This window comes from Rhinichthys klamathensis, unplaced genomic scaffold, assembly GCF_029890125.1.
Source record: "Rhinichthys klamathensis goyatoka isolate OS25496 unplaced genomic scaffold, OSU_Roscu_1.1 h1tg000328l_1, whole genome shotgun sequence".
In the NCBI taxonomy this organism is placed as follows: Eukaryota; Metazoa; Chordata; class Actinopteri; order Cypriniformes; family Leuciscidae; genus Rhinichthys; species Rhinichthys klamathensis.
This window is the reverse complement of record NW_026606843.1, coordinates 1-21790: the sequence shown is the minus strand read 5'-3', so window position 1 is coordinate 21790 and position 21790 is coordinate 1. Positions and strand designations below refer to the sequence as shown.

The window sequence follows — 21790 nt, the reverse complement described above, 5'->3', positions numbered from 1 at the left end:
CTGGCTATATTTGATTATTGCAGTTACGAGGTATAAATGAGGTTTAAATCTGTGACTTAATGAATTTAAATAAATAGTAGATGATTGAAACATTCATTTCTTCCTAAATAAAATAAATATAAAATAAGGTTTAGGACAAAATTCAAATTTCCTTCAAAATAAAAGAATGTCTGATCTATTAAATATGATTTGAAATCAATTTCATTCAATTCGTTTTTGAATAATTTGTAGTCTTGTTTTTATTTATTTAAATTTATTGTGAATAAACATCTTATTTATTAGTCTCATATCTTCGATTATTGTGAACATTATTCAAACAAATATTAAATGAATAAATATAACATTAAAAAGGAGACTGCAAAATATTAAAAGAATAGTTTTATACAAAATCCACGAGATTTATTCAAAATATTTATTTTATTTTATTTTGAATTTGAAGAATGTGTGATCTTTTAAGATATTTCCAGTTGCTTCCCTTCTTGCATTATCTTGATATGATTCACCAAGGATACATTTATTTTGATATTCTTTTATTTAAGAGTTTTGGATTGCAAAACCCTGCTGAAGCATTGTTCAGTTCAGCTGGAAAAATTGTGAAACTTACAACTCTCTTTGAACAATCTTTTGATTTATGAAGTTGAAGTACAGGATCCAAGGGCATTTGAAATGAAAGAACAGGTGTTGTAAAGAATAAAACAGAAAATTGAATGTTTCTTCCTTGTTTTGGCAGACCGGATGGCATGGGCACTGTTACAGAACAGGAGAGGGAGGAGTTTGAGGAGATCAGGAGCAGACTGTTGACTTTATTGGAGAAGCAGATCACACATTTCAGGTAAGATGAGCTACCACATCCACTTCATCTTAATAATGTACATCAATTTATTAAAATAACTAATCTACAGACACCTTCAACATTTCTCACATTATCACAGTTTATTCGCTATAGTTTAGAAAATGGTAATAAAATATGACAAGAACTCAGAGTTATCAAATCAGTTGATATTTCACTGGTTTTGGCCATCCTTCTGTTAAACTGTCTCACAGATGAATTAGGTTGAATAGCTGCTAAATTTAAGTACACAATTAGATAATACCAATTTAGGTCAAGCAATTACCAAGCAATGCTTAATGTTTTTTCAGTCTGTGGTGTAAAAGTGTCGCATTAGCAATTAAAGAAAAAACACTTATGCAAAACATGGTCAGGTCAAAGTATCTGAATAATTTTTGGTCCCAAACTTTTATAAATGTTACTGGTAGTCCACTCTATCAAGAATTTTGGGGTATAATGTCACTGTTTACTTTATTTTGCTATCCTCACTTACAGAAATTAACTATGTCCTGCACCCACTAGTAAAAAAAAAAAAAAAAAATTATATATGCTGTCTGAATAATGTTTGGGTTGACTGTATATTAAAAAGAAAATCAGCAAATGTTCGGATATTGTCAGCAAATGGATTCCAGATCTATTTTGATAAGGTTGCAAACATCAGGGAAAAAATCCAAATGATAAAAACGAACTATATAATCATGTAATTACATTGTAATAACAGTGTATTAACAATGTAATATCTGGTCCCTGAAGCAAAAGTATAGCATCTCAGCTTACAGTTTACTCGTTTACCAGACCCCCTCCTGATTGGTCCTCGTTTTCAACCGACCTCCCGCTGGCCCCCCTCAGTAGAGTGCTGGAAACACTAGTAAAGAGGGTTTGAGTCTTGCTTTTGCAGCAGAACCTAATAAAACCACTCCAACAAAAGCTACAAACAGCATCTCAGATTATGCAAATGGGACGGCAGAGAGAGGCCAGGCCGGTGCGGGGCGTGCCGGGGATTAAGCGTGGGTCCCAGCCCAAGCTGATTAGACCTTGTTGAGTCACTTGTTAAGTGTGCCTCTTGCCCCACATGCACGAAAAAAAACGCGTCGAGGGCCGTTCGGGTGGACTTTCACACCTGTGGTGTGAGGCCTTTATGAGAAGCACTTCTCTTTCGCCTTCATTCATCCCATTTAGCATTGTCCCGTACGTACGCTGACACCTGTCCCTCCTCAACAGGCTTTGGAAAACATCTCTATTTAAAAGACGTAATTATTGTCCCATGATAGCTGAGAAACAGCGGTTTGTGACTGACTCCTTCAGCTTGTGCTCAGTCTTCTTTCTTCTACGTCGTTAATTACCACTCGAGTCTTACCCCTTGTCTTCTTGCCCGTAGGTACTGTTTCCCCTTCGGGCGACCGGAGGGGGCTCTTAAAGCCACACTCTCTCTTCTAGAAAGGGTGAGTGTCCTCCAATTAACTGTGCATGCTTTGCACCTTATATGCATGTCTTGTGTGTACTAGCATGTGCTTAAAGTGAAATAAATGAGAGGAAAAGTGTCATTCTTCAGGCTCTGATGAAAGACATCACCACACCTGTCCCAACTGAAGAGATGCACAAGATAGTTCAGAAGTGCCTGGAAAAAGCTGCGCTCATCAATTACTCCCAGCTGACCGACTACGCCCAGATCGAAGGTTCTCACAGAATACTTTTCAGGGCTCAAAAGTAAGGATTTTTTTTGGGGTTTTTGATGGCCCTTGTCAGCCAGTAGTTTGGATTTGAGAAGAGAAATCTGGCTGAACACCTGCCAATGGTTTCAGCGACCCCAGCGCACACAAAAAATACACTATCGTTCATATGCTTCATTTTAATATGCTTTAAGACAAACCATGTGCAAATTCATAAGTCAACACATGCAGAGTATTTTCTCTTTAAAACTGCGGAAACTGTATCACAGGAAAATACAGAAATGTGTAATTTTGGTGATCAAAGATGAGTTTTAAGGGATACAATTATTGACTACAGGGGGACTTTAAATAAAGAAAAATAAATCTGCAACCGGTATCAGAATCGGCCAATTTGCTTGGAAAAGAAATTGCCCATGAAAAATCTAAATTGGTGCATCACTGATAAAAAAATATTAAATAAAACATTCGCTGCAAAAACAAATGCCGTTTTCAAAGAGCACTGTGTTTTTCTAGTTTTCTTGCATATTAATTTGTGGTTAATATTAATGTAACTGTCAGCACACTTAAATCTCCACTTAAAAAAGGGAATTCGGCCCGCTCATGGTTACATTTTTACATACGGCCCTCAACCTAAAATGAGTTTGACAACCCTGTACACTAGAGATGCGCGGATGGGCTATTATTTCATCCGCAACCGCATTACAAAACTCATCATCCGTCCGCTATCCATCCGCACCAACGTTTTTTGACCAATTTTCAAAACCGCACCCGCCCGCCATCCGCTGATTGGGCGATACAAGGCGCTGCTGATGACAGCCGCGAGACTAGAAAGCTCTCAGAATATCAGCAGTGTCTCCGATCAGCGCGCAGGGACAAAAATAAATAAATAGCCTAAATTAAACGCACTTCGGCAAACCTGACCTTATCTGATAGGCTACTGTACAATATTTTCATTGTAGCCTAATAGAAAACGCATTTTGGCACATAATTTCAACATGCTGCTATTATGGGGCGCCAACAATGTTACGTGACAGTTCTCCATTACGGACGCGACCTCTCTGTGAAAGTTTCAAAGTCTTTTAGTGCCGCTTTCAGAGACCTCAAACAGAAGCACAAAGCCTTTCTTTAAAGCGAATTTCTTAATTTTAATCCATGTTTCATTAACCAATTTCCATGGATTTAATAAATAAAAAGTAAATAGTCTATCTTGATTGTGTAGGCTATTTTTCATTATAAAATATTAGGCTGTGTATACCGACATGGATCAATTATTAATTTTAGATTTCATCTGTCTTTTGTAGTTCTAGCTGATGGCGCACCAACAAACAAGCACTGACTTCGGCGTTTCTTTAATATCGAGGCTCTATAGTTTATTATATGATTGTTAGGCCTGTTGATGGTATAAAATGAATTGCACTGTGCCTTAAAAAGACGCGCTCTCCGCTCTCTTCCCGTGCATTCAAAATTAACGGGAGTCTTCAGAACAGGCTCGTCCAGCGTCAACAGCACCGAACTTAGTTCCAATGTCAATCAACGTCTGGGCCACTAGGTGGAATCCTTTACCATAATTTTTTTTTTGATTGTAGGTATAGTCAGATAACAATATTTAACAATGTATACATATATTTTTCATTTGATTGGTTCAACTGCCCGCCACCCGCCCGAATTTAATTAAAATAGTTTTTTTCGTCACGTCATCCGCCCGATCCGCGCTTTATCCGCGGAGTCCGCGGCTGTAACCGCCAACCGCGCATCTATATACACTAAAAAATTGTTTCAACTTAATTAAGCGTACAAGCTGCCTTAAAATTTAGAAGTTTAGTCAACTTGAAATGTGAAGTTGTATTAACTAACTGGTACGTAGTTAATACAGTCAGCTTTTTTTTACAGTGTAGCTGGCCAAATACTTATTGTTGAGCCCTTTAGATCTATTGCTTTAAGTTCTTACATTTAGTTTGTGTGGAGTGTTGGAGATTTGGTGTGACTGTCCGGACGTCTGTGTGTCAGCAGATAGCAGCCAGGCGTCTCCAGAGAAAAGACTGGAGGACATGATCAGACTAGGAGAGCTGTGTATGGAGGTGTTACAGCAGAACGATGAGCATCACTCTGAGGTTAGACCTGTGAAATATCTCTTGATAAAGTCCGGACTATTTCCTGCTATGAAAGCCTTCATTTATTTTCATTACGTCTCTGTTATCAATGCTTCTTGTTTCTCGTATTACAACTCAATACCAGCACCTTTTTGTTCATAATGAATCCGCCATCGATCCTTTCATATATCTTCCAGTCCTTTACAACATAGGTTGAGAAAAACCCACAGTAACATAGACAGAGATTCAGTCTTTGTTTATCATCGGGTCTTTTGGTTTTGCATGTTTCTCCAGAAGGTATTGCATGATCATTTCAGAGCGGACTCGTGATCATTTACCGTCTCGCTGTCCATTTACTTCGCCACGTTGCCGTAACAGCTGTTAGCGAGTGACAGCTTACTCGTCCAGTGCCAGCTCATAGTAGCGGCACAGGAAAACAACGCCCACGGCCCATCTGCACAAGGCCAGCGCCCGCTATCGCTCTCACATCAACTTTAAAAAAAAAGAAAAGATCAAAGGAAATTCATCAATACTAGGTGTTAAGGCTTCGTAGAAAGTAACAGCAAGCATTTTCCTTACTAATAATGTGGATGTAGACATCTGCTGGCAAGGTACCGGGCTATTTTTAGGCCTCAAGCTTTCAACAGGTGTCACAGATGACAGAGACAATGATGCCAGAACGCAGGCTGTGCCTAACAAGACAAATGTCCCACGTGCTGTCACTAAGGAAACATCAAGGTGTGTGTGTGTGTGTGCGTGATGTGCTCAGATCTACATTAGTGAAATTATGGTCACACTTACAGTTTGAAACTAGGAGTAAAACATTTTCTAATCAAATGTTTTACATGGAAAGTGTATCACTTGTGAAAATATGTTCACTATGCTTAAGAATGTGTATGTCTATTTGATATTTCTCTCTTTCTTTACCACTCCTATGTTTGTAATGCGTTAGGGAAGAGAGGTAAGGTTCATCTTATATTTTATTGTTGTGTTGTGTTGGGTTGTGTTATTTAGCATTTGCACCTCATTTATTTTTATTTATCATTCATGCTTTTACAAACAAAACAGACTGGGTGTCATTTAGCACAACGTATATTTGTGTGTTAAAGCATTTTCACACAGACAAGGAAATCAAAAAGTTGCCCTCTTTTTTTGCACTTTCTAAATTTATTTCCATTAACCACTGACTCTTTGAACTGCTATAAATATCAAATATACTGTAGCTCAAAAGTTTTGGGGATCAGTAAGATTTGTTTATTTTTTTGAGAGAGAGAAATTGGTACTTTAATTCCGCAAGGATGCATTAAATTGTTCACAAGTCATAGTAAAGACATTTATAATGTTACAAATTATTACTGATTTATACAAAAGATTTATATTTCAAATAAATGCCGTTTAAAAAAAAATGCTTTATTATTCATCAAAGAATTCTGAAAAATGTATCGCAACTTTTAACTTTTCAACTGATAATCGTAAGAAATGTTTCTTGAGCAGAAAATCAACAAATTAGAATGATTTCTGAAGAATCATGTGACACTGAAGACTGGAGTAATGATGCTGAAATAATAAAATATTTTTTAAAAAAAATAACATTTTAAAATATATTAAAAATAGATCGATTTTAAATTCTGTACAATTGTATTTAATTTTGTACACTCTGTTTATCAAATAAATGCAGTCTTGGCAAATATAAGAGACTTCTTTTAAAAACTTTTTTTAAACTTTTTGAAGTTTAAGTATTTCAGAAAGTCAATAACGTGTCCGGTAGTTATTTTCAAATTTATAAATAAAATAAAATAATTAATATGGTTAATATACATTTTGTTAAATATATTATTCATATACTACAATAAGATGATAAAAGTCTGGAATAGTTTCGGCAATATTTACATATAATATTTTTTTTTCCAGAATATCAATTCTGCATAAAAATGCATCAAATAACATGCAGTCAAGGCTGAGATTGTGAGGAAAGACCTTATATGGAGATAGTTTGGGTGTGTATTATGCTAATTACTGAGGGATTTGATCTTTGAAGGATCACGTGACACTGAGAATGGAGTAATGATGCTGAAAATTCAGCGTTGCATCACAGGAATAAATTACATTTTAAAATATATTCAAATAGAAAACAGTTATTTCAAATTGTAATAATATTTCACAATATTATTGTTTTTTACTGTATTCTTGATCACATAAATGCAGCCTTGGTGAGCAGAAGAGATTTTACCGACTAGGGATGGGCATTATTAATCGACGATCGATAATTGATCATTAAGAATTTCGTCGATCATGTTAATTTGTTATCGATAAAACTAAAACTAAAAAAAACTAAAAAAAAAAAAAAAAAAAAAAAAATCCTTTCCTCTAAATCCTCGCTTGCCTGGCTTATGCTACTCCGAGCTATGTCTGAACTTTGTATTTTGAGCACTTCTTGCGTTGCTTTTGCCTCTTCACGATGACTCGCTTGGTTTAGTCCTCAGTTGTAAGTCGCTTTGGATAAAAGCGTCTGCTAAATGACTAAATGTAAATGTAAATGTAATATGGTTGCGTTGCGTAATGTGAGCCTTGAAGCAATGAACCGCTGGATTGCACCACTGCAGACGGGTGGAAAGTGAACGGAATAAGTTGTTTCCCGGGCTGGTCAAGTTAGCGCAGAGGTACCTGTGCATCCCGGCAACGTCAGTCCCCTCAGAGCGGGTGTTTTCGGCGGCTGGACTGAAGAGTTTGTTTACACTCGACCTCGACGCGTCCGCACTAGCACGAGCAAAGGTGCGCGAGGCAAAAATGACGTCATTGCGGTATTCGGCGTTTTACAGGCGAGCGCGTGGAGTATAAACGCCTCGTCCGTTTGCGGAGAATCGCGCTGCAGAGCCAGGCAAAAGTATAAACGAGGCTTGACGGTCACCATGTTGCGGTCGCGTCTGACCCCAGGCCCAGTCCATGTCATCAACATGCTTATCTTTCTCAACAAAAATCAGTAGACTGGTGCAGAAGTTTTATGTGAGTTAATAGATATTTTTTTGAGGCTTTGTTAAGTAGCCTAATTTGTTGCTAGGTAGGCTAATCTCTCTCACACTCTTTCTCGACTTCGTACCTTGGATAGTTTTGAGTTACATTGAGTATTATTATGTTTTTGGTTAAGTTATTGTTTAACATGATTTTTTTTATTATTATTTTGGAACAAACGATCGGGTCTCTGTTTGAGGACGCCAACTCGCAGCTGCAGGTTTTGTTGCTTTTTAGAGCACCGCAGCGCATATTTCAAGTTTAGCCGAATGTCCAGTTTAACTGCCGCAAGTTGATTATCTTGTAATAAAGATCTCATCGAGGAAAAACACGCTGTATTTTTGTATTTTCATTGCATTTTTAATTTATAAAAAGTTAAATAAATAATTAATTTTAATATATAAAAAATATTAATGATTAATCGATAGTCGATCGTTAATTCTCCCGACGATCGACTAAGAAAATTTAATCGAATGCCCATCCCTATTACCGACCCTACATTTTTGAACAGTAGTGTATTTCCCAGTTTGACACTTTAACTCACAACAAGTTAGTAATAGGATCAACTAGCTAACCATCTTGACCCATTCCTAGAAGCAACCGAACAGTGTGGTCTAGTCTATTATTGAAATATTCTTTTTAACTTTATTGGTGACGGATTTTCTGAGTATGTTTTAGACTGAAATGGATATAGCAGAGATTGACTCACTTGTCAGCTCTATGCTGTTCAAAACCTGCTTCTAAAAGCCCTGAAGACAAACTCCCTCAAGGCCAGCGACTGTAAAACATCTAGTCAGACAAGACTGACGTTCACCCCCTCCCCTACACACACACACACACACGCTCGGATATCCGTACACAATAGCACCCTTCAATAAGTCTGCATTCTCCTCTCCACCACATATTCTTCACTATGACTGATTGCACTTTTATCCCTTTAATCGCTCGATGCCGACCGCTTTGGATGGAAAGTTCTTGGCTGCAAAGAATACAAGACAACATGAACTGGCTTTCTTTGATACTCTCGATTTAGTTGGCTGCAGACGTCCCCAAGAATGGCCGTGTGGAAGAATGCAAAGAGAGAAATGCATTGATGGACTTGGATCTTTTCAGAAGGGCCTTCGATGCACATACTGGCAGACAATAGGGAGCTCGGCACTATGTAGAAAGACGCCACTGAATTTTTCCCTTTTCTTAGGGGAATTCAGTAGGATGTATGAGCTCTGGTCCTCTTGCAGTCGACCACAAAAGACACGTGGATGGCTAATTGTCCTTTTTTGATCTTTAGCCTTTTTGATGGCAGTATTCGGCTACTTTCTAGTACAGTTCCCTTTTCCAAACGTAAAAACGTATTTGTATGTGCTGCATCTATTTGTTACCTTTAAAATTTAAATCAGTGTTGAAGTATTTAAAAGTGATTAAAGTTGATATTCAAACGTTATTTCCCATTTTTTCTATAGTATAGAAAACATTTCATGATCATGGGGAATTTTATGAATGGTTTCCATTGCTAAAGTGTTCTGAGTGGTTGCAAGGGTCTCGTATCGGTCTACATCAAAGCAGCCCAATCACAAAAATCTACTATCCCGGTCCCTAAATATGCAAAATCCAATCATTTCAATGGGAATTCGTAACGATCAGGAATTTCGCCAAAGGGTTAAAAATTTTCCCACACAGATTTTACATCAGGTGGTCACATTAATTTGCACCGTTGACCAACTGGAAGTTGCTTGGTTTGAAAGTGATCGCTATGATACAATAGATGGAGCTTTTTTGCCCATGAAATTTTGTTGAAACTTCACTAATGTCCCCGCAAATTAATTCTATGGGATTTCTGCGCATCTACACTGTAAAAAAAATATTTTTCAAAGTAAATGGTAAAATAGTATTAAAACAAAGATTATTGGACGTTTTACACGAAAATACTATTTCAGCCTTTTTACTTGAAAATGTCACATTTAATTCCACGTGTTACTTGCCGTTGTAATTATCTGTTAAATCTTTTTCACAGTAAATCCTACACAAAAAATGTTTTCATTGTACCAAGTGAAAATCATAAGTCTTTGTTCAAATATGTACTGATAAAATGTAGACGTAAAGCTGTACAAAACCATGCATGCAGGTTTTGTAAAGCCATTTTCCATCTCGATCTTTGTGTGGTTCTTTTCAAGGTCCCATCATTTTATTGATTGTCTTCTACTTCTACTTGCTTTAATTCCATGTTTGTATTGTCCTTTGTTGCGTGTTTCCAAGTACACAATGCTTAGCCCTCAGTATTGTATCCTGTTCCTCTCTACACTATGCCTTTTGGCATTATTGTTTGTGATTGTATGTTTGCACACAGGTATAGAAGACGTAGCATATTTTCAGCATGTTGAATGAATGATTTATATAGCGCTTTCATATGTACTACTGTACACCCAAAGCGCTTTACAGTCATATCAGGGAATCTCTCCTCAAGCACCACCAGTGTGCAGCCTCCACTTGGATGATGTTACATACTGGTTACATATATGGGTGATTCTTTTCTAATTAGGGGAACTTTTATGTCCATTGGGATGATTTTAAGGAAGAATACATTTGTTAAAAAAATCTTGTTTTTAAAAATAGATTCAATAGGCTTTATTATTTATTCGATCTATATAATATATAATTTAATAATTGTTCCTGATTTTAAAGTGTTAAAAGTTTACATTTTGCCAAATCTTCCCAATTTGTATTTCTCTTTAATACAATTATAAAAAGTATTAAAATCAGGGAAATTTCTACTTTGCACTTTTAATCTGAAATAATGAGAGCTTAAAATCACCATGAAATCAAAATGAGCAATTCTTATATTTTGTATGTAATATTTCAGTATTATGTCATTACCATCACACATAGATTTTAATATTTGTTCAAGTCCAAGATCAGATCTTTGTTCCAGGGTTATTATTGTTAGCTTAAAAGTAAAGCCATAAAAAAAATCGTTAGTTTAAATAAAATAAATGTTAACTAAAATGAAATATTATTTAATAATGTTCAATTCTTTTTTTTCTTTTTTTACAAGTTGCTCAGGCAACATTTCTCATTTTTGTGTAGTTTAACTTGAAGTGCTAAAATGAAATCAAATCAAATTATTAAATTAAATAAATATATCTTTTTTAAACTAATACAAATGACAAAACACAACAAATTAAGGGAAAACAGAAAACATACAAATTAAATCTAATTCAAAATAATAACAAAAATGATCAATTCTCCTAAAATAACTAGTTCCAGGACATGATAAATGTTTAAAATAGAGGGGAAAAAAAGGTCAAAAGTGTCCCTAATTGAAGAATATAGCTGTTTATGCATGTGTGTATTTTGCAGGCCTTCTCCTGGTGGCCAGAGGCGATGGGTGAGCACGCCGAGACCTTCCTGTCGCTCTACACGGTGGACATGGACTCAGCACTGGGCGTCCAGCCACAGGACTCCTGGGACAGTTTCCCCCTCTTTCAGCTGCTCAACAACTTCCTCCGAACTGACCGTGTGTAGTGTTTATCACCTTAATCTTAAAATTCAACATTAGAATAAGAAATAATGTGTTGTTTCAACTTAAAAAAAATATGTGCTCTTGCTTGACTTAAAATATTAAGTTTAGTTAACTAAAAATTTGTTGAGAGAACTTAAATATCCAACTAAACTAAAGTTGTAACTAACTGCAGCGACATTTTGTTTCAAAGCAGCTCCACAGTGATAAATAGGAAAATAATGATCAATGATGCAAACAAAATTCAATTCTGCTGTAAAGCAAGCTCTACAAAAAAGACAATAGTGTCATTATTCAGCTAAAGTCAGTTCAGTGTAGATTTAATTCAGTTCAATAACTGTGTAAAGTTTATCAATTATGAAATGAGTTCAGCTATAAGCAATAAGATTGTTTTTCTTTCTCTCTCCTCGCCCTTCCGCTTGTCCAAAGTTCTGATAGCATGTTCTCACTGCTAGGTGTGCTAATTAACACCAGTGTTGCTTTGGAGAACAATACTTGTTAGGAGAACAGGTTAACATGCTGCACTGTTATTGTCAACACACTCATTAGAAATACAGTGTGATCTGTTAGTGGCTCTGGAGGGTCAATTATTCGGCAGGTCAAATATCCGAATCCTGCCAAAGGATTTTATCTGTTGATAGAACAACAACTACAGCCAGTTAAAGATTGTTTCGCGTGTCAAACAGCAGTTTATTTGGAATATATATGGTTGGTTATCTAGGCAGCATGACAATGGAAATGGCAGCCTGTAATAACACAGACAGTTGGCAGAAAGATATAGGGAACTCCCACGCTCTTTCATATACAGTATGAACTTTCTTGAAGAAGATCCCCTCAAATTGCTTTCCTCTGCCCTGTTCTCACTACATTAATCTCACGGAAATTAATTCTAATGAGGGAAGCCTGATGGAAACATGTTGGAAATTTTGGGGAAACTATTTTAAATTTGCCTGTTTGGTAGTTGGTTTTAATGGAAGAATTCACCCAAACATTATTGATGTTGTTTCAGACTTTTTATTGTGAAACTCCAAATGAGAAGTTTGGTAGAATATTCACGCTGCCCTTTTTAAATTTTTTCAATATGAAGATCGATGGCACTATAGAGGCACTATAGACCTTATGTAGCCCCGCCCCTTTTCAGCGCTGCGCTCGTTGTCTTTTGACTTCCGGTCTGTATTTTCACAGCGATCTTGGATAGGTATGAATGAACTGCTCGTAAAAAAATTCCCGGTCGACATTTGTTAAGACATCTGCTTTACAATGCTTATGATAAACATTACAATGCTCATGATAAATTTTGTTAACTCTACAGTGAGTAAATCCACTTCACCAGCTAATTACTCCTGGACAGCGATGCCATAGAAATATACAGAGCGACCGCAAAAACGGAAGTTCAAAGACAATATTCTAAAGATGACGGCGCCCACGTTTCTCTGGTGCATAAGGTCTATAGCACTCAAACATGAAAAAAAAAAAAAAAAAAAATCATAAATCTCAATGTTACCTTGAACTTTTCTCACCAGATCCTCATTTAGAGTCGTCTACTTAAGTAGGCACTGAATTCATCACATGTTATTTCAAATCCTTAGATGCCAGATGCCCCTAAGTAGCAGATAACACTTTGTAGGATATTACGAATTTTGGACAGGGATTCGTTTCAGTTGCGACTCGAGTGCTTTTACAGTTTTTAGTGCGTGCACATAACAAAACATTTTGGTGACATTGACACTAAATGCTCAAATGACTTCCAGCATTATTAAATGGTTGGGAATGAGCTCACACACCCATGAGAGTAAAAAGGCTAGTGTTAATGATGAGGAACAGAGAGATGGGAATTACACTTAATGATGCCTGAGGAGACATCTCTCTCTCTCTCTCTCTCTCTCTCTCTCTCTCTCTCTCTCTCTCTCTCTCTCTCTCTCTCTCTCTCTCTCTCTCTCTCTCTCTCTCTCTCTCTCAGACCTCCATTTCCTTCTAAGTGGTTTAATTACATTGAGTGCATTTGCATGTACGGCAGATTGGGGTAAGCTGTGCCACTTTTTACATACACAGTATGTTGTCTATTAGGTGACTAATTGTATTTGAGGGTGTCTGCAATCAGCAAAAGAAAAGAAAAAAACAATTTAACATATTTTTTTATTAATATATATTTTGTAATGGACTGTTTTCACAGACTGTGATGATTTTCTACAATTATTAACATTATAAATCTAGTTTTTATAACATTATACTTGTACAGTGGACTAAAAGGGTCCGTTATACAAACCTTTTCCAAAAAATGTTTTTATTTGCATTTTCAAAAACCAGGTACGAAAAGGTAGCCTGGATGCCAGCCCGAACCCCGCCCACAACATTTTTTGGTCGGGAAGTTCGGTCTGGACTCGCTCCATTGAGGAGTAATTATGATCAGTCAAAAAATGTTCGGGCCAATCAAATTGCCAGGGCGGGCTTTATACGATGATGGACAGATGATCTGCAGGGACGTAATCATCACGTTATCAAAGAGCGCTTAACTGGTTTCCCTCAGAGATGACTGCCGCTGGAGAACTGAGATGTAGAGATTCCGCTATCGCGTCTGTTGTAAAAGAAATCGACAGCGCATTCATTTTAATAGACGAACAGAGAACTGCAATCAAGGCATTTGTCGATCGGAAAGATGTGTTTGCCGTCCTTCCTACGGGATTCGGCAAAAGTTTATTTTATCAGCTGGCTCCGATGGTCACTAAGCAGATGGGGCGCAATGAAAACCCTGTGGTCGTTGTGGTTTCTCCTTTGGTCGCACTCATGGAGGACCAAGTAAAAGAAGCAACACTAGTTATTTTACTTCTTCCAGCGTACGTGCATTTGAGTTCTGTAGTTGACAACTGTGCTATGCAAAGTAGTTGACTTACTGCGTTGCTCTGATTGGTTGTAGGTCTATCCAATTGAGTGCAGAGTTTTTTTTTTTCCTGGTTCGGTTAAGACACGCCTCATAATCAAAGCCCTATGGAGCAGTATCAGACTCACATTCTGACTAGAATATGAGTATGACGAAGTCAGGCTAACGAAAATGTTTAGCCTGTTAACTATCAGTGACGCTGTAGCGGGACACTTGCCGTTTTCGTTACCGCATATTTTAGTAATCATCATAAATCGAAAATGGAGATAGTTCTGTAGAACATTTTAGCGGGTGCATTTTCATGATATCAACTTCAAATTTGGAAAACAACTTGGTTAGAAATATTTTAGTGTTCAAATTATTTTATTAAATATATATTTTGTATAAAATCATTTTTTTTTAGTTCAGAACATTTGCTTTACAGTACAATTAACTGTATTTAAAATAAAGTAAACGTCTGTAATGTTTTTACACTTTCATTTTTCATTGTTATGCTTTCTGCAATAATCTGCTGATTGTCTTCTTTAAAAAGAGACCAACCTTTGGTTTGTATTCCAAAGCTTTCATGAGTTACAACCATTTAAGATCAGATCTCAAAAAAGGAAGGGGGACAGTTAACAGGCAAAAGTTAACAAATAAATATATTGGGACCTTGGGACCTAAAAAAAAACATTGTCATGTGACAAACAACCTCACGCACAGTTTGCTAGATTACGTGTGTGGAACATCTTACCCCACCCTCCTCTACAATAAAACTATACAACAAAACATAACTATAAAAAAATCAGCTCATTTTACAAACCTTATTAGTAGTTTATGTGCAAATGAGTAGCTCGACAACACAACACCACCATGTTCACATGAGATTTTGAAACCATTAAATTTGTAATGCAAGTAAAGTCACTAATTTGTTTTGTCACTTTAGTGCTGAAAATTCTCTAACACCTTTGATTACCGGCCTTTTAAAATTGCTTGTAAATCTCTCGTTATGCTATATTATCACCGAATAATGGAACACAGCAAGTGTAACAAGGTGGGGAAAAAATCCCCAGAAAGTACAAAAATGATCCTGTGTGAGCCATTCAGAAAGTTTTAGTCCAATCTGATAACATTAAGTAACATTTTCAGGGAAAAGAAAATCTCTCAACATGACCACTGCAGTATAGCTTTAAGAGGTCTATCAATATTTTGCCTTGCACATCAGCCATTCTTCCTTCATGTTCTCCAGCTCACCTGTACAATGGAACGTTCCACAAGCACCTCCAGGACCTGTACATCCCTCTAGTGGTCCGCTACATTGACCTGATGGAGTCGTCTATAGCTCAGTCCATTCACCGCGGCTTTGAACAGGAGACGTGGCAGTCTGTGAAGTAAGACCCCGTTTAACCTCACACTAACATGATTTTGCTGTATGTGTTGTTTTTTTCATCGATTGGTTCTCTTTGCTTTTTGGAGAATACAGTGTTTAAACATGTCAGGTTATTAATAGCAAAGCTTGTTCAAATAACTTGTTCATGTTTCAGAGAATGAAAAGATGATTGGAGAGAGGGAAAAGATTGGCGCCTCCAAGATAGTCGTCCTCCTTTTCCATTAATGCTTTGTACTTTTCTGATTTACTTCAGTTTCCTGTTTATGCTCACCATGTTTAATCTGATATGAATGAAAACCAGGCTGTAGACGTGAAGTCAACTCTGTATGTTGTGATCATTCAGTTGACAAAACAACTTCCAGTGGATGCAGAACTTCAGAAAACACTGGTTGTGAAAATTAGACCTCACGTAGGACCTTAACGCTCATGTACTTGGGAGAATGACTTAACTGTTTTTATGTTTGGAATCCCAATATCCCCAATGATTTACATGTTAAAAAATAATAATACTCATTTAAAATAATTATTTGCCCATAATCATTTCCTCTGACCTAATCAAAATGCTCTAGTTTTTTTTTTAGTTTTTTTTATAAATAATTATTTATAAATCATAATAGTAACTATTATTATTACTACCTATTATTATTATTTATGATAATATTTTGAAAGAAATTAAAATGAATATTATTATTATTTATAATCATTTGCCTTTAAAGCTGCAGTCCGCCGTTTTTCCTCTTTGTCTCCATCTCTGTTCGAAATCTGCAATTGCAGTTATTCGCGGAATTATCAACTTTACGTGAGTTGTACTTCGACACGGCACAGCGCGGATGAACACAATGTTTGAGGAGAGTGTGCGGCTGTCAGTCACAGCGCCGGTGTCGTTACTGGCATTCACAATCACAGATTATTCTTTTTGGAAGTATAACCAACATATTAATTTTCACCGGAAAATGTCATCTGAACAAGTAACATCCACTTTTGTTCTGGTTCTGACATTGCAGTAAATCGCGCTGATTAAATCTAACAATCGCTTATCATATCACGTAAAACCGTGCAAATTACTTTGTTCTCAAATTGTTCATGTTAACAACGTCAGCATTGCGTGACTACATGTATCCTTGTTTTCACATGGGTCCGGTTGCAGTCTCTTTTTTTCTGTAGCCACTCCGAAGTCCGAACCTTTCTGGATCCGCCATCAAATTGATAAGTTTAATAATATCAAGTGCTGTGAGAAAAGGCTATAAATCTCCACCTCCAACATCCTCACACACATTATAGCTTATTCTAGCCGAGACTCCTTCTTTATGTGTACAGATGTGACGTAATGACGCAAAGACATGTTTGAATCTCCCGCGGAAATCCACCAGTACCACTGGAGTTAAAAACATTATTACGGTACAAGCTTACCGCTTTGAATCGAGCTACGGCAAGCAGATAGTTTTGAACACTGGCTGGTTATGTATTTTTTCAAAAATGTATTTTGGATCATTTTTAACCTAATAAATAAACTTGTATTTTGCCCTCAAACATTTCGAATAATAATAAATTGTCTTTAGGTAGTTAATCTGACCCAATTTTCTTATCAAAACACTATAGGGTTTATTATTATTATTATTATTATTATTATTATTTATACATAATAATATATAGTAATAAAAATATTGTTTATTGTTAAAAAATATGATTATTTTTATAATAGTTATATAATTATTATTTATTATTTATATTAAATATATATATATATATATATATTATTGTTGAAGCTCTAACTCTGTTTTACAACAAAGTAGTAGTTATGAACCTTTCAGAAATACTAACATTTTTACTCTTAAGGGGTCGGTTTGACCCCAGCAAAAGACATTTAATAAAAAATGTACCTAAATTAAAATAAAAAAATATATATATCGGGTCTCTTAGACTCCAAACTGAACATGACTCTTAATACAGTACGGCATTGAACAGATTGTGTGTCCGTGTCTCACAACCACATTTTCACAAATGAAATATGCCGTCTTCTCCAACTAAGGCGAATCTCTTCCCCGAGTCTGTCAATAAGCTGCTTCCTTCCTTTCTGATGCCACAGAATGATCAGTCAACCGCTGTTTATTCTGCTCTTCATCTGATGAACTGTCTTATTGTTCGCCTCCTCTCAGTGCTTTCTGCTCTTTTACTCTCTGATCTCTGGCAGGACCATCACCAACAATCTGCCAAGCGTTCCACTGCCCAGGGTTCCCAACCTGCCTCTTAACCTCCCTCAGATGCCCAGCTTCTCAGCCCCTTCCTGGATGGGGCCGCTGTGTGACAGCACGTGTGTATGGGCCAGCTGGGCGCCATCGCTGCTTACTGTTCTTGACATATGCTTTATTATAGCTGCAAAGAGGTCATATGACTAGTTAGAACCAGTCTACAGCCCTTAAAAACACTCAAATATATTTATTGTGGCATAAATGCAGCCTAGTGGATGCTTCCAATGGTTGGTTTTAGTTATGTTTAACACACAAATGCTTGTTTTAGCAATAAGTTATAACAAAAATGAATACACTTTAGCATAACGAATTTAGTATTTAAGCACACAGAAAGTGCATCCTTAATTGCATGACTATGTGAGTGTTAGTTTTTGTAGATTTTCTTTGTTTCGTGTCTGTCACCTTGGGTTGGGAATCAAGAAGTTGTTTTGATTCCTCCCCCCACAAACATCATCTTGTCACGAATATCTGCGTTCTCTGGGACCGTTGTCCAGGAACCGCTGAATCTACAGCACCACAACAAACGAAAGCGTTTCAGCCGAGTTGAGAGCTATTTCGCACGCAACAATTTAAAAAAAAAAAATAGCGCAACTTGTATAATTTGTGATTGTTCTTTTTAATTAATTGGCAAAAAATTTGTTTAGTCTAAACGAATCAGTCTGCCGACTCACTTTAAATCTCGACTTATTGAATCACTTGCAGCTGAGACTGAACCACTACTTTTTTTATTGTATTAAAGTAATGTTACTTTAATAGAAAAACTAATTTGTTATGTGAAATTTCTTATGGGTCAGTTCTTTTGAATGAATCTGCTATAAACTCATGTTTGGTTAGACAGTTGTTTGATCCATCTACTGACATGCTTGAATCTCAACTTATTGAATCACTTTCAGTTGTTGACTGATAGTCACATGATAGAATTACTACTTTTTCTGCTTAATTACGACTTTTTTATTGTATTAAGTCCTTAAAAAGAGTAATTCAATGAAAAACAACTCATTTGTTATGAAAAATAGTACTGATTTTGTTTAGTTATATAGTTAAGGCCAATGATATGAGGTTGGGCTTCTTCAAAAGTACAAAAGAATCATTAATGGAATTGGTAAGAAACCAGAATCATTAAATGTATTCTGAATCAGAACCAAATTATTCAATTGCTTCCGATTCCCATTCCTGTCACCATCAGTGATGTGATTGCTTGAAAACATTGGTGTGATGGGGTTCATTTTAGTGCTTTTTGTGCCAAAGTTGCTTGATAGCTGTTATATAGGCCTACTGTCATTTTAAGGCGGTGATGTGTGGCTTTTTTGGTGTGATTCATCGGTTAAATTTAACACAGATGCATTTGATTTACAGCGGACAAGGAATTAATTTGCCAGATATTTTGTGAGTACCAGAGATAGCTATTGCATGCTTGTGTTTGGTGTGTGTGTTGTCCCTATATCCTGTTTTTTAGTCTGAAAGACAACAATTTCACAGAAACCTGTTTAAAAGATAACATGGATGCCCAGTCTCCATAACATTCATTTTTCTTCCTAAAGTGAAGCGCCCAGGTATCATCGGTTCAATCTGCCGAGCGCGAGAGCGTTTAATCCCGCTGTGAGCATGTGATGATAAACGGCAGGACTATTTTCTCTCTGCGGTTGGGGGTTATCTGGGTAACACTATAGTATTAGTGACCTCATACACCAAAATCCAGGTTTATCCCAGAACAATTCGCTTCACTCAAAACAAGATGTAAACAGCGTCGCTCTACAAAAGAACTTCTGACAGCTACGAGAGCCTAAATAACGTCGGAAAGTTAAATCGCATCCGTCTTAATTAGCCTGAAGAGTGTGAACTGCAAAAGCACACCAGCTTTCAGGCCTGAAACAGTGTCTGTAGTGGGTGTAAGTCAGAGGGGACTCTGTGGTTAGCTGGTTGTTAGATTCGGCGAGAACTTTGTGTTCTCCCTCAGGGAGTCTCTTCAACAGACGAGAAACTGGTCCATTTGTTCATCCTGTGACGGAGGCGGAGGCGCGCACCCCCGGGGGGGCCTTACAGACCGTACCGCCGCTAATTAACCGAGTGGGAGCTTGCGCTCGCCCCTTTTAATTGCACAGCGGACTTTGCCAAACGGTGGTTTATTTTCCCGGACCGCCACTTGTGAAGGTAACAGTCTTTTAACAGCAAGTGGACCGAGTGGCCTTTTTTCGTCTCGTCGCGTCACGCACTCGAGCCCAGACTGAGTTGTTGTGTCGACTGCGGTTGACACGGTGATGTCGCTCCATCTGTCTCGCTTGGCGGAGATCTCTTGAGCCCCTGCGAACCCAGCGGAGTCGACACACAACATAGGTGGAAATTGCTCGTCTCGATCTCGACTCCCTGCAGCTTGTGGAACAGCCACCCTTAACCCTTAACTGACCGTCTGTCTGCTGCACTTCAGTCCGCCAGTGATGGACAACTTGACTTTTACTGAGTCTCTCTCGCACGATTAGTCGTTTGCTTTTTTGTAATTTGGGGACGACTTAACTATTCATTGACAATGGAAGGTGTTTTCACATTGGAGTTCTCAGTCTCTGAACCCTTTCATTCATTTACATTAGTTAATTTACCAGACTTTAGCAAATGAGAAATAGGATTCATGGTAGGGGTTACATTTAAGGTGAGAAGTGCTATAATGAGATGTGAGATCATTTCACCCATAGAGCCCCGAAACATGAAGTTCAAAACAACTGATATGTTTTATTTGCATTCATACTGTCTTTGGCCATTAAATTGGACTGAGGTGTCATTTTGGTCTATTTTAATTGTGACTACCCATATTAGATGTTATATATAATATTATATTAATGTATAATTATTATTTTTATTATAACAATATTTTATAATTAATATATTAATAATTAACAATTATTAATATTCATTTAATATAATATACAATAGATTATATAAATGTATAGTATGTCAAATTATATATTATTATTATATAAGAATATTTTATGATGATAAAATTAAATGAATGTTAATATATTATAATATGTAATGTTCTTATAATAATCTTATTATCTATGAAGAATATTTGCTGTTGATATATTTATTATAATATTAACATTAACTATTATTTAAAATGTTATTATAATAGTAAAAATATATTTTATTAATTAATTAATTTGATCACTTTTAATATTTATATTTTTTTATTTTATATATTTTTATATAACTTTCAAATAAATCTAAATTATCAGACCCCTGAAAAAAAGCAAATGTGAAAACACCTTAAGATTTATGTTCCAGACCACCTATACACTCTTTCTGTATGCCATCATGTAATCTTTTTTGTAACACTTTGTTAAATAATGCGGTAAATCGTTCGTTTATGGGCATTCAAATACTTAGAAATGCCACAAAACTGTGAAATTATAATATAGTTAAATGGGCATCAAGTACTGATCTGTTTTGCATGAATCTGTTAACAAATTCATTTTTACTATTATAAAGTGTGTTTTGTGTACTTTGACCTTGGCATTCATGCTTTCTCCTTTTTATATTTGTAAAGTATTTGCAGTGAAAAAATGATGTAAAGTCGAAATGCAGACTTAAAGATCAAGCGTGTGCTGACGTGTCACGGTTTCTGTCTTCCTCAGTAACGGCTCGGCCACATCAGAAGATCTATTCTGGAAGCTGGATGCTCTTCAGATGTTCGTGATGGACCTGCACTGGCCAGAGCTGGAGTTCGCCAAACATCTGGAGCAGAGGCTCAAACTGATGGCTAGTGATATGATGGAAGCCTGTGTCAAAAGGTCAGCTATTTAAGAACGAATAAATGGCTGTCCTTTTGCAGCCAGGAGCTTCATGTAACTGATTTCTCTGCCATCTCTGATATCTAGGACCAAAGCTGCCTTTGACTCGAAAATGCAGAAGTCTAGCAAGTCCACCGATTTCCGCGTTCCCTTGTCTGTGTGCACAATGTTCAATGTTCTCATGGACGCCAAGAAGCAGTGCTCCAAGCTCTGTGTTCTCGACCAAGGTCAAGAGGTATGTCACAAACTTGAGCGGACACGTCTATGTTTATCTTAGTACTGTAGATCTTTTATGAACACCAGAAGTCTCGCAAAAAGCATCTGGTCTTTGTTCAACTGACAGCAAGGAGGTAAAAACAAGAATAAGAACATTAAATTACTTTACACTAATCAGCCGTTT

The 21790-nt window shown here is 36.7% G+C and overlaps 1 protein-coding gene across 8 annotated transcripts in view; it reads left to right on the top strand.

The window, feature by feature from the left end:
- The window catches only part of cadps2 (Ca++-dependent secretion activator 2), a 162104-nt gene extending 140326 nt beyond the window's left edge, over positions 1-21778 (top strand). Inside the window, exons 12-21 of one of the 8 annotated variants that reach the window (XM_056271894.1) lie at positions 731-832; positions 2208-2271; positions 2382-2505; positions 4507-4619; positions 10953-11109; positions 15219-15360; positions 17551-17670; positions 18965-18994; positions 21235-21390; positions 21478-21777. In XM_056271894.1, the coding sequence (XP_056127869.1) occupies positions 731-832; positions 2208-2271; positions 2382-2505; positions 4507-4619; positions 10953-11109; positions 15219-15360; positions 17551-17670; positions 18965-18994; positions 21235-21390; positions 21478-21667 (1198 nt within the window). In that variant the 3' untranslated portion in view covers positions 21668-21777. Of the gene's footprint in view, positions 1-730; positions 833-2207; positions 2272-2381; positions 2506-4506; positions 4620-10952; positions 11110-15218; positions 15361-17550; positions 17671-18964; positions 18995-21234; positions 21391-21477 lie in introns of all 8 variants that reach the window. The other 7 variants (XM_056271898.1, XM_056271895.1, XM_056271897.1 and 4 more) reach the window with 7 other exon arrangements.
- The last annotated feature ends 12 nt before the right edge of the window (positions 21779-21790 follow it).